Raw genomic sequence first — 15,323 nt, 5'->3', positions numbered from 1 at the left:
CTGCCCTCTGCTGGCCCTCTCTGAGACTCAAACTGCCTACTCTCAGTCTGATCCATTCCCAGAAAAATTACATCTTAAAATAATGGGGACTGGGAACGCAGCTCAGCTGGTACTTGCTAGGCATGCAGGAAGTCCTGACAGGACCTCAGAAACCCAATGTGGTGATGAGTACCTGAGGCCTCAGCACTCATGAGGTGGAGACAGGAGGATCAGAAGCTTAATGTCATCGTCAGCTACATTGTGAATCCCAGAACAGTCTAGGCTATATGGAACCCTGTCACAGAAGTGTGTGTGTGTGTGTGTGTGTGTGTGTGTGAGAGAGAGAGAGAGAGAGAGAGAGAGAGAGAGAGAGAGAAACAGAGAGACAGAGACAGAAGGACAGACAGACAGAAGGACAGACAGAGAAAGAGAGAGACAGAGACAGAGACAGAGACAGAGAGACAGAGAGAGGTTGAACAATACTTGGTCATTGTTTTGTACGTGGCTATACAGTCTAGATGCAAGACAAAACGGAACCAAGAGGGTTGTGTGCTTTGAGATTCCTTTCAATTCCAGGTTGGTTTAGATTTGGCTAAGAAATAAGGTCTGCATTCTTATTTAAATGAGCAGCTCTGTGTGCTTTGTGGTCTCAGTTCCTTCTGCCCTGCTGGAAGCCACCGCAGCTTGTAGGACCTAGAGCCCTCAGCACACTGGTCCCACACTGCTCAGGGGCCTCAGCACAGCTGCCTCCTCTGCCTCTGCCTCCCGCACTGCTCACGGGGCCTCAGCAGAGACTCAGTGGAGTTCCTCGCTCGGTTCAGAAAGCAGGCCAAGGTCTCCTTACTTCTGGAATCTCTTCCACGTGGAGCACACCGACAGTGATGGTCACTCGCATCATCAATAGGGGATTGCTGCCACCCAGTTTGTGAGTTCTGACCTCATGGGGCTGACTCACACTGGATGGATGCTCTGTAAATGTTTATTTGGTGCATTGGTCTGCCCAAGCTGAGAACCCCAACAAGTGGTGGTGAAGGGTGAATGCATAGATGAGCCTCCAGTTCCCCTCACTACCTCAATAAAACTCCATGGTGGCTCTGTTTCCCTTTAGGCAGCCTTCCTTCACAACTCTAGAGACTATCTCATTGCCTCCAAAGCAGGGGGTAGGGAGGGGGGGGCTAAGATGGACACCCCACCCGCCCACTCTCCTGCAGGTGTCCCTCCTACTTGTTCCTTCTCTCCCACTCTGTGCACCATGCCCCTGCTGTGGAATTTCGCTATGTTAAAGTTAAAACTTCCTTTTTGATTAGACAAAAAAAGGGAGAAGAGCTGTGGGCGTCTTTCTGTATGCTGTGAATGTGTGTTGCTCTGGTCGGTTGATAAATACAATGCTGATTGGCCAGTAGCCAGGCAAGACATATAGGTAGGATAAGAGACGAGAATTCTGGAAAGAGGAAGGCCGAGTCAGGAGACGCCAGCCTGCCGTCCAGGGAGCAGCATGTAATGACACCCAGGTAAAGCCACGGAACACGTGGAGACGTACAGATGAACAGAAATGGGCTGAGTTTAAGTGTAAGAGCTAGTCAGTAGTTAGCCTGAGCTAGTGGCCAAGCAGTTTTAATTAACATAAGCCTCTGTGTGGTTATTTTATAAGCAGCTGCAGTACCGCAGGACCAGGCGGGACACAGAAAAACTTTCAGCTACATGCCCCTGCCTCACGAAAGACTCCGTCCCTTCTACCTCTTTACAACGGGGTGAGGCGGGAAAGCTGAATGTGACAGAATCGAAGGAGCCCGTGCCAGCACCATCTCAGGGGCGACCAGTAAGGTATACACACTGCGCTCATGCAGAAACAGTGGCAGTGGGTATTGCTAGGAATTGGCGGAAGTAGTGCTTTCCCAGGGTGCTCAGTGCATTCTGCCTCAGGCCAGCCTTCCTGCCCTACCACAGCTGCCCAAGAAGGCTGGCTAGGGAGGGGCCGCTGGGGCCCGGTGGCATGTCATCTGCTGAGAGGTCTCACAGGTGTGGCTTACAAGGTATGGAAAACAAAAACTTCAAACCTGGTTAAATGATTTATTAGCAATTCATAGAGCAGCAACCCACCCACCCAGAAGACTAGTAAAGGAGTAAAGGTGCCTGAGGAGCGGAGCCGAGCCGGCCTTGCGCGGCAGAAAGGGCCAGAGAAAGCAGATCACAAGGAACAGAAAGCCAACCAGACATTTCAAAAGTTATAGTCCTGATAGGACTGAAACTGTGCTGGGGCTATAACTCAGCAGAGTGTTTGCCTAGCATGCGCAAAGCCTATGATTCAACCCCCCAGTACCCCATAAACTGGAAGTGGCGGGGCATGCCTGTAATCTCAACATTCAGGGCGGGTGGAGACAGGAGGGTCAGAAGTTCAAGGTCATCCTTTATTATCAATGAGGTCAAGGCCAGCCTGTAACACATGAGACTCCATAAACGTAAACTAGTCTCCTTCCGATTAACTGATTAAACAGTTTCTTGTTTTTAAGAAACTGGCCTAAGTAAGAATAGCTCCATTCTGGTTTGGTCTGGTCAGGATCTCAGTCCTGAAAGTTTGGAGGAGCAGTAGAGTGCTGCCTGCCCTCAGCTACACCATCACCCAGTAACCCCCTGGTCATCTCCCTTCACCCTGGGTTCCCTGGGAGCCTGCTGAATGCCGCTCCCTCCTCCACAGCCACTCTGCCTTAGCCTCCCTGCCTGGCTCCCCCTCTCCCCCAATTGCACCCCGCCTTCTTGCCTTCTCTCAACCTTCTCACATCTCCCTGTGGAAGAAGCATGGCCCCATGCTGGCCTTGCAGACAAAGCATTTCAAACACAACTTGGCTCACTCTCACCCAATCCCTCCCAGCCAGCCTCCGTCTCTACACCAAGCAGCCCTGGGTTGTTGGTTCTGTTCAGGCAGGTCACTTGGCCACCTGCTCCCCCTTCCCATAGCCAGTGGTAGAAATGGGCTAATGGTGAGGCCCCGGCTGCACCACGGGGCAGATGAAGCTACTTCTCCATCCTCGGCATGCGCAGACGCCTCCTGACTCCAGCTTCTCAGAAAGGCCCCAGGGAGACAGGAGTAGCAGCCCTGGCTGCCAGCTGCTCTCTTAATTAAGGAATGCAGGGAGTGGCCCCTTTGAACTCACCTGCTAATTTACTCTAGCACACTCCCCCCTGTGGCTGGGTAATTAATGTGGTGTGAACCAGTGATTAGCCGCATTTCTAGGGAGAACCTGCCTGCCTCGAGACCTTAACCCTTCCTTGCACCTGGGATGAAGCACGTCGTCGTTCTTCAGTCTGCCTTTCTCCACCGTCACATAGCAGAAGGGAAGTTCTCCCCTTTGGGGAGGTTATTTTGGAGGATACTTTCCAAGCCTTACCCACTCTCCCCCTTCTCCCTGTCAGCTGACCGGGAGGAGTATGGGGGGACCCCTGGGGACAACCAACTGTGTCCTCCAAAGGAATTAAGCTCTGGCCCACTTTGCCCTACTTCTGCATCCTGCAAACCACGCTCGCTCGTCTTGGTCTTGCGCACTGCAGAATCACCCCCGCACAATCTGACCACGCTTTCAGGTCATCATCACCTCACGGGAAGCCTGCACTGGGCAGCCCAGGAGACGGAAAAAGTGAAAGAGCTCTGCTCTGTGCCATCACCACGGAGCTTCCAGTCTAGATGAGAACGAGGCCTCTACTCTCCCTCTGCAGCCGTCTGTCTCCTGACTCTGGCCACTTGCAGGCCTGGTTAGCACCTGAACCTCACTGTGGACCGTGGTGAACCCTGGCGGGTGCTCACTGTCAACACTAAGAGGGAGACCCAGTTACTGATCCCCATCCCTCCGGTGAGCACACCGAAGCACGGAAGTTACTTTTCTCGCGGCCTCATGGCCACACTTGGGTGCAAGTCTAACTCTAGAGATTGCTTTCAAAACCACTACCCGCTTCCGGCTTGTACTCTAAGACTCACTCAAACACCCATCCTTCAACCAATGCCCCCTCCCCCGAGCCTTCCACCCACCCAGGCCAGGCCAGGCCTTTGCCCTCCAGCTCCCACAGCATCCTGTGCACACTTCTGGCATTGTTCTTGTTACATTGATTGTAATTAATGGGTTACGCATCCCATCTCCTCCTCTAAACTTCGGACTCCTTAAGGGCAGGGGCTAAGCCTTTCATCTCTGTGTCCCCAGCACCTGGCACCTAAATAGATGCTCAATAAATGCTTGATGAATAGATGACAGAATTGACAAGAGAGCCATGAATGAGTCCCCTCCCTTGGCTTCTCTGTCCGACGGCCAGAAACTTCCAGGTTCCACTGGGAACTGTTCAGCAGACCGCCTATTCTCCTTCAGACATTCCCTTCCTCGTTCAGCCCCTCCTGATTCTCGGACTCCCTTCATCTTCCTCTCCCAGCCTGCTCTGCACAAATGCAGCCCCCTGCCTCCAAGCAGGGCTTCTTATGGTGTTCCTTCAGTCCATCGGTGACAATGCTCACCCAGTACTGTGTTTATTAGGACTAAGATTCCTGGGCCCGTCCCCGCCCACTAAGTCAGCATCCCTGGGAACTCAAGCATTTAACAAGGAGAGCCACGGCTCTCCAGAATATCTGAACCCAGTGTTCAACGTGCGTAATCAGACTCCAATCCCCCCTTCCTCTCTTGCCATTTCGCCTTCCAAAGATGGCCCCTGACTGCCCCCTCATGGTTCCTGGAGCCTGCTTTCACTTTCACACTACAGACTCTTGACCCACTCAATTCTCTCTGTGTGTGTTGAAGGCCCGTCAGAACCGCTGGCATCCTTTGTCTCTTCCCATCTAATTCATGCTCAAAGTCTGCCTGCTCGGGAAACAATCCCTGCCCGGATCCACAGACACCTTCCCCTGCCCCTCATTCAATGCTGACTGCCGGCGTGGCTCATTTGTCTAGGGAAATGCCTGTGTGCCAGCAGCCTCCACTCCTCCTGGCGCGTCTGTTTCTACCGGCAGGGACTCTCTCTCCAGCCTCTCCTGCTCACCATCCCATATGTCTAATTTCTGATTCAGTGATACCAAAGCCTGAGACCCATTTGACTGAGAAGCTAGAGACTATGCAGGGCAACAAACAAGGATCCTCACTCGGGATATTTAGGAATCTTTCTCAAGGGCAGCATCTTAAGAAAACTTCCCTGCTAGGGATAGTACTCGGTGGTAGAACATTCCAGGGGCCTTCCCTTCCATCCCTAGTACCGAGGAAAGAAGGAGGAGCAGGAGGAGAGGAGGAGGAGGAAGTGGAGGAGAAAGAGGAGGAGGAGCAGAAGAAGCAGCTAAATAACTAAAGACAGAGAATAAGAGTGAGGAGAAAGAAACTGTGACAGAAGAGACCTGTGCTCTGTCCCTCTGTGACACCAGCAAGCTGCCTAACATTACATTGGCTTTAAATTCGTTCACCAGGGCTACAAGAAGCTCAGCTCTGAGAAGGGTCCTCAGCCTTACATAAAAGCAAAAGGGGTAACCATGTCTCTCAGCCATTGTTATTTATTAAATAATAAGCAAGTCCAGCATAGAAACAAATACAAGTGTTGCTGTTAAACAGCCTGCAGAAACTATGAAGCTATGGCCAGCAACATGTCAAGGGCATAAGGGAAGGGTAAGTGCACATGGGTACAAAGGCTTGCCACTCTGTTTGTAGTCAGGAAGCCTTGAAGGACAGCCTGGCTGGGTACAGAGCTGGCGGGGATCTGCCAGGGTAGATGGAAGAGGACCCCTGCTTGGGAAGCCGATACAATGTGTGCAAATGTCAAATGGGTGGTTCTAAAGAGAGGTGATCCGGCTGGGATGGCCCGAGAGGAATGGGGATGTGGACAGCCAGCCTGGAGAAGTTGAGGAGCCTCACATGCTAAGCTCAGTGTTTAGTCTTTATCCAACCAGCAGCGGAAGGCTTTCAAAGGGTTTTAAGCAGAGGGGAAGTGATGATCGGAACTGTAGCTCAGAGGATTCTCTGTGGGCAGTGATGATGATTAGGCACAGCCATGGGCAGGGTTGGAAGCAGAGAGGTCTGGTGACCATCTGCAAGGAGCCCATGGGCCGTGTGGGTGTGCTTGTCACCATGCTTTGGCAAGCCACGTGCATGGGAAAGAGGCTGACTTACAAGAATCAGCAGCTCCTGAAAGCCCAGCGAGGCCCAGCCCGGCCTGCAGCCAACTTCCACTTTATTCGGGATGCTTTCACTTTCCAGACATCTCGTTTTGAGTCAAGATTCCTCCTTCTGAACATGGGACTTTCCAGCAGGACCACAGCTCCTTCCGTGCACTCATTTGGCCTGGGATGTCCTGGTCTGTTGAGGGAATCTTCCTTCCGAAGGAGGACGTCCGCCATGTGGTCCCTCTGGGGTCTTCTTCTCTGCGAAGGTAAGTGGAGCAGATGGACAGACAGCCTGTCCTCGGGGATCTGAAAGCCCCTCCCTGGCTGCCCTCACCAGACCTCTAGGCAGCTGCCTCCCAAAACCAAGTAAGGAGCTAAGGAGAAGTGAAGAGTTGAAGCAACCTCTGGGGCAACCTAAAGTTGGGTCTTGGAGGAAATGGGGTAGCGGGTGGCGGCACTAGTGGCGTCTGAGTGCAGGAGACACCATCTACTCTAGGGACCGGAGTGGCTTAAAATGATGGCGGCTTTGAGAGAAGGTTGGGTTCAGGGATGATGGGGATTCTGTCAATACTGACACATGGGGATCCTACAGTCTAGGAAAAGGAGGGGAGGGTAATGCAGAGCAAGGTTCCCTATGCTCTGAGGGATGTTTTCGGCAGCCTGTAGGAATGCTAGGGTCCCTCTCTGTGTCCTGTACAAAGGGAGATGGACACTGGTACAGAGGAGAGGTAACAGAAGGTTAAACATGGTCCCTGTGGGCTTGGAAATAGTCTCCAAACTCTCAGTGGCCCCTTCATCAATCTTCCATCAACAAGTAGCCAACGTGACAAGGTCAGCCGCTGCAGGGCCAGGATGGAGTTCACAGACCCCAAGATACTGTTGTATCCTTTGGGGACTCATAAGAACTAAACAAGAGCTCACTGCCTCTTCAGACCTTCAATTGTTTTTAGAGATGTTCTTACTGGCCACAGAGAATGGTCCAACAGCTCGGAGACAGCCTCCCCGTCTTACTTAGGGGAGGAAGGTGAGAGGGCGAAGGTCACACAGATGATTTGTGGAGAGCCAGGGCATGGGAGAACCTCAGTCTGGACTGACATCTCCAGTTAACACTGAAGCTGTGTCCCGACAGGATGGAGACGGCTGGGCCCAGGGAGGGCGAGGATGTGGATAAAGGCTAGGGTTGTGGCCAGCAGAGCGGCCATCCAGAACGGGTCTCCTTATCCCAACTCGCAGCACTTGGATACATGACACATCAGCCCTCACCCTGCCCTGCATCCCAAAGCCTCCTTCTATGCCAGGCTCGGGGCCAGTCCTCGGCAAACTCGGTGCGATTTCCTGAGCTTCTGAAGTCTGGTATTAAACTGGGGCACTGCAAGTACAGATGAAGACATTTGCTCTTGACCTGAAAGAGTTCACAGCCTGGTGGGAGACGCTGATTCAGAAATAGACAATAATGGGATAGGGGTGCTGATCCCTGATCACTGTGGGAAAACAGAAAGAGTGTCTATGCGCAGCCAGAGATGGCAGAGGTTAGAGGTGATGGTGATACTTCCAGAGGAAGCATGAACAAGGCAGAAAAGGAGTCAAGAGGGGAGTTCAAGAAGGATTGTCTTCCTCATATTTCAAACTCAAAACAGTCCTCAAAAAAACGCAGCACCTTGCTGTCATCTGTCTCTGTCCTTGTTTCAGATCACAATAATGATATGTAATGGATCCCAAAGACCTGGGCAGACTCTGAGTTCTCTCCTTCCCTCTCCGGACCTAATCTAATCCCAGAGTTTGTTAATTACACTATTAATCTCTCTGTCTCATTTCTCCCCATCCGCGTGGTTCCCTTCCTTTATTCAAGTTTCCATCACCTCTCTCTTGCATTAATATAGACGGCCTCCGCCTTCCCCCACCTCCAATGCATTCTCCATGCTTCCTGCCATGGCCACCTTAGGCCTGCACTTCATCGCGTTGCTTTCTCATTTAAAACCTACGTGAGACAACACACACACACACACACACACACACACACACACACACACACACACACACACACACACCCTGCTTCTAAGGATTAGAAGCCGAGAAACCAATGCTGCTTTGTGATACAGCGTGATCCCGCCAACTCTTGGTGCACTGCCCACTTCCCCTCCTGAATCCCTCTCATTTCCCCATGCTCTCTCCCTTGTCCTCCTCCTGTCCCTCAGCCTGTTTCTCCTCTCCACCCCTACTGGAGTAGCCCCTGCTTGACTGGCTGCTTCCTAGTCTTCCTTTGAGTTGTATCTTCTCTGAGGCTGCTCCAGGCTAGGTGAGGACCCCTATTAACCTACCTGGCGTTCAGCCACTTTTTTTTCTCATCATGATAACTTCATTTATTTTAGTGGCTGGCTTGAGGTCTGGTTTCTCCATGAACAGAGACCAGATTCTCTTCCTGTTTTGTTTCCCCAGCCATGACACACTCTACTACTACTGCAACACCCTCAACTCAGTGCAGCTGCTGGGTGGCGGAGGGGCCCTAACTCAATTCTGAGCAACTCAGCTGTTTGCCAGGAGTAGGACTAGACGCCCACACAGGCAGATTCACCGCGGTTTCTGTCCTTACAGTCCTCCTTCCCATCGTGGTTATCGGCGGCGTCCAAGTGCTCAGCAAGGTGGGGGACTCCGTGTTGCTGGCGGCAGAGTGCCCTCCTGGCTTCCAAGTGCGCGAGGCCATCTGGCGATCTCTCTGGCCGTCAGAGGAGCTCCTGGCCACGTTTTTCCGGGGTTCCTTGGAGACGCTGTACCACTCCCGGTTCCTGGGCCGAGTCCAGCTACATGGCAACCTCAGCCTGGAGCTTGGGCCCCTGAAAACTGGAGACAGCGGCAACTTCTCCGTGCTGATGGTGGACACCGCGGGTCAAACCTGGACCCAGACCCTGCATCTCAAGGTGTACGGTAAGTGTGCCCAACACTGGTTCCCTGACTCGCCTCCTGAAAACTACCAGGCAAGCATCTGGAGCCAGGGGAGCTGGGGAGGGCTGGGTCCCAGAAAGGTACGGCCTTTGGCCATGTGGCTAAGTCAGAGAAAAGCGGCTCCCCAGAAGTCACATCTAAAAACCGCTTCCCACACACTTCCCAGGTGAGCACCTCATGAAGCAGCTGGCTTCACCAGCCCACCAGCCTCATCTGTACTCCTTTCGTTCTTTCCTTGGCTCAGCAGGCTGGGACAGGATGCTCACCCACCAGACCGTTGCCTCTTTCCTCATTCGTACAGTGAGCCTTATAACACCTACTGTGTACAATCCCCATCAGGATGAGAGCACAGTGGTGTGTAGGGCAAAGTGGACTGTTGATCCCCTCTAAGGTATCATCAAAGCTTACCGGTGGTTCTATTATTTTATTTACCACAAAAAAAAGGCAAAGGAAAAATGTGGCATATGACATAATTAGTTTTTACTGACAAGTTAAATTCAACTTGAATTATAATTATTATAGGATTTTTGTTCTATATCTCTGTTTTGTTTGGGGGTTTTTGTGTGTTTTTATAGGGGTTTTGTTGTTTTGTTTTGTGGAGGTTTTGTTGTTTTCTTTCTTCTTTTTTTTTATTTCTGTTGGTCTAAAGTTAGCACCAAAGATCCAACCTAGGACTTGTACATATTAAGAACCAACTGTATACCAGGGATCTGGACCACACCCGCCACAGCCTTGTTTTTCCTAAAAGATCTTTTAGTTGGGTGGGTAACTCATGCCTCTAATCCTAGCACTTGGGCATCTGAGGCAGGAGGATTGCTGTGGGTTCAAGGCTAACCCGAGCTGCGTTACTTAGGAGTTAAAAAATAGTCACTATTTTTATTTTATTCCTTAGGGTCCATGGGGTGGGCTTTGCTCCACAATACCAGCATCGTGTGCAGCTGCATTTATCCCTGCAGCTGGAGTGGATGAATTGGCTAAGGATAGGGTGAGGACAGAATGAGCTTGCTCTCTCTCAGTTTCTCTCTCCCTCCCTCCCTCTCTCTCCCTCCCTCTCCCCCCCTCTCTCCCTCCCTCTCACTCTCCCTCCCTCCTTCCTCTCTGTCTCTCTCCTCCACTATCTCCATTCATTTCTGCTGCTCTGCGCCTTTATAACACTCCCATTCACCTCATCTACCTAATGTCTTGAGACCAAAATGTGTGTGGCCCCACACCAGCATTTCAGTGAAAACTCAAAAAATGTAGAAGGTTGCAGAGAGTCCAGATTTAAGAATGGAAAGTGGGGATAGAGGCTGGAAAGAGGAAGCAGGAGAGAGAGGGGCCGGAAGCAAACTGGGAAGGATTCTCAAAGCCCCAGAGACAGCTTTTACCTGCCCTTGGGTGAGCCGTTCAGGATGCTGATGTACAGTTAGAGGGTGCACTTCTAGAAGCATGAGGGCCTGCAGCAAGTTGTCCATCTCAGCAGGCAGAATGCTGGCTGGGCTTCAGCACTGTGTAGCGCCCCCACCCCAGTGCCCCTGTGCAGGGAATGACCTCCACAGCCACCCAGGCCCTGGGAGCCTCTCCTCCACGTCTCGGCTGCTGCACACGTAAAACAAGGACATTGAGTGTGGTAATGCAGGCGGCACCCACACCACTAAGCCCTAAAATGCCTTGTTCTCAGTATCTGAATTACAGATTTTAAGGAAATTGCTGTTTTATTGCTTCCAAATACATAGCGTGATTAGAACTAATTGCAGGAAGCTGCCAAGCAGCCGTCCTTAGGAGCTCGGCTCTGACAATAGATAAGAATGATTTGAATTAGCGGATCGGTTACCAGAAATGTCGATGGGTGTTTCTACTGCGCCTGATCGTGTTTGGAGGCAGCTTGTCCTCTTAAGTGGTGTAAATATCCCCCCTGTAATCTCTGTTTATACTATTAGTATGCCCAGCAAATCATTTCTTTTTTCATATCACAAATCCCACCAGATTGAGCTGGCATTAACGAGGTTTGACTCTGCTTGACTTTGGAATGCTGTCAGAGACTCGGCCCTCCTGTGGCCACCATAATGCTCTCCCACTGGCCCCATTGCTAGAGACGTGGGATTTACTCATCAATCTGTACAGGAATGAGGAGCTGCTGCTTAGGATGCCAGGACACTAATTTGTTAGCAGCCCAGGTATCAAACACCAATTTGCCAGCGCTAGAGCGCTAAGGTTACAGCGATGACAGAGCCCCCCACCCCCCACCCCTCCAGGTTCCTCATTCGCTGCCCTTATGATTATTTTCTTGTTCATCATCATCACGTGTCAGTGTCTGTCTCCTTACACTAAACTGTAGGATCCCCAAGTGCGGCGGGATGTGTGTTCTTACCTGAACTAATAAATACTTGTCATCCCTTGTTGACTGACTGGCACACTGTGAATGGAGGGCTTCAAAAAGACACGAACGGGGTGCCTGGAGAACTCTGAGTCCTACCTGAACTATCGGGGAAGGTGTCACAGTCAAGGCATAAAAAGCAGTGTGTCTGACAGGGCAGGGGCGGGAAGAGGGTGTCTTAAAGGATGCATAGGGGGTCCCTAGGTGGGCAAGAAGGGAAAGAATAGGACCAGGCATGGTGGCACACCCCTGTGACTGCAGCATTCTGACAGTGGAAACGGGAGGATTGTGAGTATGAGGACAAGCCACAGTATAGCCTAAGACCTTCTTTGTTTTTCGAGACAGGGTTTCTCTGTGTAGCTTTGCGCCTTTCCTGGAACTCGCTTTGGAGACCAGGCTGGCCTCGAACTCACAGAGATCCGCCCGCCTGCCTCTGCCTCCCCAGTGCTGAGATTAAAGGCATGCGCCACCACCGCCCGGCACCTAAGACCTTCTTTAGAGGAGGCAGGGAGCATTTATGTGCACAGATGAGCCACATAAAAGCCTGAAATGTATGAAACAGTGCCTCATGTTTAGGAGAACTGCAAACCCGTGGACTAGGTGAGGAAGACCCGCCGAGAGTGTAGCTGAAGGGGTTGGCACGAATCATTTCATAAAAGCTTTGGATACCAAGCTAAAGAATCGGCAACAGGGAGATAAATGAGATGGGAGAGCCAAAGAGGCATGGAAGCATGCATAGAACCCAGACACAGAGCTGTGGACTCCGCCCAGCAGCCCCGTAAGCCACTCTGCTCTGCTGCTCTCACACAGATACGGTGCCCAAGCCCGTGGTTCAAGTGTTCACTGCTGCGACGGAAGAGGTTCAACCCCCCAGTACCTGCCAGGTCTTCTTGTCCTGCTGGGCCCCCAACATCAGTGACATAACCTATAGCTGGCGACGGGAGAGGCTGATGGGCGTTGACGTGGAACCGCACAGCCTTTTCTCAAATGGACAGGTGTTAAGTGTCTCGCTGGGACTGGGCGACAAAGATGTGGCCTACACCTGCATTGCCTCCAACCCTGTCAGCTGGGATACGGCCACAGTCACTCCCTGGGAGAGCTGCCATCATGAAGCAGGTAGGCCAAGGACCCGTAAGCAATGGTTTGGGGATTTTGGTGCATCAAACCCATCTCTGACTCTACCCTCCACATTACAGCCTCTGGGAAGGCCTCCTACAAGGATGTGCTGCTGGTGGTAGTGCCAATCTCAGTGTTCCTGATTCTAGCTGGTCTCTTTGGGGCATGGCACCATGGCCCCTGCTCAGGTAGGAGGAGTCTTACAAGCACAGAACATGGGGGAAGTGGGTGGGAATGCCGGGAAGAAGATGGGGCTAGACTCCTCCCACTTAGATTCAGAGGCCTGCCCCTTTGCATCTCCTGTCTCATATCTTGGCCCTCCCCTCACACTTTGGTCTCCAACCAGACTGAACAATTTGATTTTCCTTCTGTGATTCTTTAAATGAGCTGCTCTCTCAGGTTCCCCGCAGGCCTGTGCACATTATAGTCTCTCTGCCTAGGGCACACTTTCTGTGATTTTTCCCTTTCTGTCTGGCCCTCTCTTGCTGAGTCTTGAAGGTGAGTGTGTTCCCGGAAGCCTTCCCTACCTCCCCCTCTCCATGCCTACCTTCAGTCTGATTAACATCCTTCCTTTAATCGCCTTTGCTTACTCCATCCCGAGGACTAATGACCTGTCTGCTCCTGCTGCCTTCTGAGCCAGCCACACAAAAGCAAAGGTTGGGTCATGATGGGACACACCCAGTGGGTCCCTCAAGCATCATGGCTCCTAAAACAGGAACAGCATTGGTGAATAGTTATTGAGGAAAAGTATTGATGAACCCTACTCACTTCTTGCCAACCATTCTTAAGAAAGGAAGTCCCCAAGAGAAGCCCCACCCCCCACCTCTGGCCAATGGCCACAAGACCAACTTCTACAGAAGAGTGATGAAGAAAACCTGGTCAGATCAGGCTCTAGGCTCTACACACAGATAATTATCCCTGCCCAGATGCCCTGTACCTTGCCCCTGAAGGAGCATCGCAGATGTCACAGGCTTCATGACTGTTTTCCTGCTGAGCTCCCTGCCCTTACGACATTAGTTGTGTCCTGGAAAACCAGGGTCTTACTCTGTGACTAGGCATTAGCTCCAGGAGTGACAGGTATTTGTGTATTTTTCTCAAGGGACAGGAAAGTTGAGGTGGACAGCTTACACTGTACTCCATTTAGGGGTCCTGTCTGTTAGGAAGAGGGTCTGTCCCATACCCCTGGCCCCCCAAGATTTGTAGTAAGAAGGTAGAAACCAAGAAAAGAGCTGTTTTTAAAAAAAACTATTTTATTGAACTATAAATCATCCATTGTACAATTCACCTAGTTAAGGTGTACAATTTAATGGCTTTAAGTTAATCCAGAGCTTTACCTCCCACCCACAAGCAATTTTAGAATATTTCTATCACTTCCCCCAAAAGAAGACTATAACCACTTAGTCAACACTCCTCAACTCCCCTGTGCTTTCCCGAGTCCTAGGCAACCACGCATCTACTCTCCTTATCTAGTCGGGACAGTTCATGTGAATGGAATCCCATCATGTGGTTCTTTGCGATAACCTCCTTTCACGTAACCTAACATCTTAAAGGCTCATAAAAGAACAGCTGTGGCCGCCTGGGATGATGTAAAATCTCCACACAATGTGTCCAGGGGCTGGTCTGAGCCCTGCCACACACATTCTTGTCATTTAACCAGGCAGGCACCACACAGCCCTAACTCATGGTATGGGTGCAGAAGGCATGTAGACGTTAAGAAGAATATCCCGCTCTTAACAGACATCTCCTTTTCCATGGCTTTAGAAAACAAGAAGGGGTGATTGGGTTCAGAATATCCAGTGTTCAGAGCCTGGGGCCAAATATGCTGAGACTCCAACCTTCTGGTCTCCTCCCCAGGGAAAAGGAAAAGGAAGGATGCTGTCACTGACAGGGTGGTTCCAGAGACAGAGAATCCCCTCGTGTAAGATACGCCGCCGTGAGGGACAACATAAACTGGTGCTTGGATCATGACCAGACGCCCTTCCCAGCCACATGATGCTCCACACCCGGAAACTTCCAGGATCCTCAGAACTTCCACAAGTCTCCTGTCTGCCGCTAGAGAACAGCCAAGGAAGCCGTCACCCTCCAGGCAAGGTGGACTAAGAGGGTGCTTCCTCAAGAGCACTGGACATTCTCTAGGATCCACAGAGACATTGTCCTTCTATACTACTGTATAGAGGGAATTATTTAACTATCAAGAGACAGCCTCCAGGCCAGGTCCTGGGCCCTAAGAGATACCAGACATTTGAGCTAACCACTGCCAGCTCCAAGCCCAGCCCCTGGAGTCTGAGATCCTTGTGTTCAAGATGTTACCATAAGCCGGGCGGTGGTGGCGCACGCCTTTAATCCCAGCACTCGGGAGGCAGAGCCAGGTGGATCTCTGTGAGTTCGAGGCCAGCCTGGGCTACCAAGTGAGTCCCAGGAAAGGCGCAAAGCTACACAGAGAAACCCTGTCTCGAAAAAACCAAAAAAAAAAAAAAAAAAAAAAGATGTTACCATAAGAAAAGTTACAGAATAAGGAAAGGTGGAGGGAAGGGAGGGCTTTTCTTTTCTGGCATGAAGGACTTTGGCCATCTGAGTTCAAGGCCCCTCAAAGGTAAACTGAGGTTATGGGTGACGAAGGATAGCTGACATGCCATCTTGGGATGGAAGCCATTTTTCTGGTAGCACCCTATTAATAGACATCTTCATCCCCATTGACTACTCTCATGCCTTCTGCGTGATCTGGGGTGGTATTTGGGGGTCTCTCTGTACATTCTACACAGTTGCCAGAAAGGAAAAACAAACAAACAAAACCCAGAGAGTTTGACCCAGCCA

General features: G+C 51.2%; 1 protein-coding gene across 2 annotated transcripts; it reads left to right on the top strand.

Annotated features, from left to right (window-relative positions):
* The first annotated feature begins 5,584 nt into the window (after positions 1 to 5,584).
* On the top strand, positions 5,585 to 14,996 carry Slamf8 (SLAM family member 8). 2 transcript variants are annotated; one of them, XM_006990566.4, is made up of 5 exons: positions 5,592 to 6,363; positions 8,690 to 9,019; positions 12,204 to 12,509; positions 12,590 to 12,697; positions 14,364 to 14,995. In XM_006990566.4, exons 1-5 carry the CDS (start codon positions 5,850 to 5,852, stop codon positions 14,429 to 14,431), a joined length of 1,326 nt encoding a protein of 441 aa, XP_006990628.2. In that variant the 5' UTR covers positions 5,592 to 5,849; the 3' UTR covers positions 14,432 to 14,995. The 2 variants fall into 2 exon arrangements, with proteins under 2 accessions (XP_076404113.1, XP_006990628.2); XM_076547998.1 differs by lacking the exon at positions 12,590 to 12,697 and having other exon boundaries at positions 5,585 to 6,363; positions 14,364 to 14,996.
* The last annotated feature ends 327 nt before the right edge of the window (positions 14,997 to 15,323 follow it).

Source organism: Peromyscus maniculatus, chromosome 11 (genome assembly GCF_049852395.1).
Source record: "Peromyscus maniculatus bairdii isolate BWxNUB_F1_BW_parent chromosome 11, HU_Pman_BW_mat_3.1, whole genome shotgun sequence".
NCBI classification, from domain to species: Eukaryota; Metazoa; Chordata; class Mammalia; order Rodentia; family Cricetidae; genus Peromyscus; species Peromyscus maniculatus.
This window is presented reverse-complemented; position numbering and strand designations above follow the sequence as displayed.

What these genes read in the sequence shown, in the direction of transcription:
- Slamf8 (XM_006990566.4), top strand. Translation starts at nt 5,850, where the DNA reads ATGCTAAGCTCAGTGTTTAGTCTTTATCCAACCAGCAGCGGAAGGCTT. An exon ending in GGGTCTTCTTCTCTGCGAAG is followed by an intron (nt 6,364 to 8,689) that starts GTAAGTGGAGCA and finishes CTGTCCTTACAG; the next exon opens with TCCTCCTTCCCATCGTGGTT. An exon ending in GCACCATGGCCCCTGCTCAG is followed by an intron (nt 12,698 to 14,363) that starts GTAGGAGGAGTC and finishes TCTCCTCCCCAG; the next exon opens with GGAAAAGGAAAAGGAAGGAT.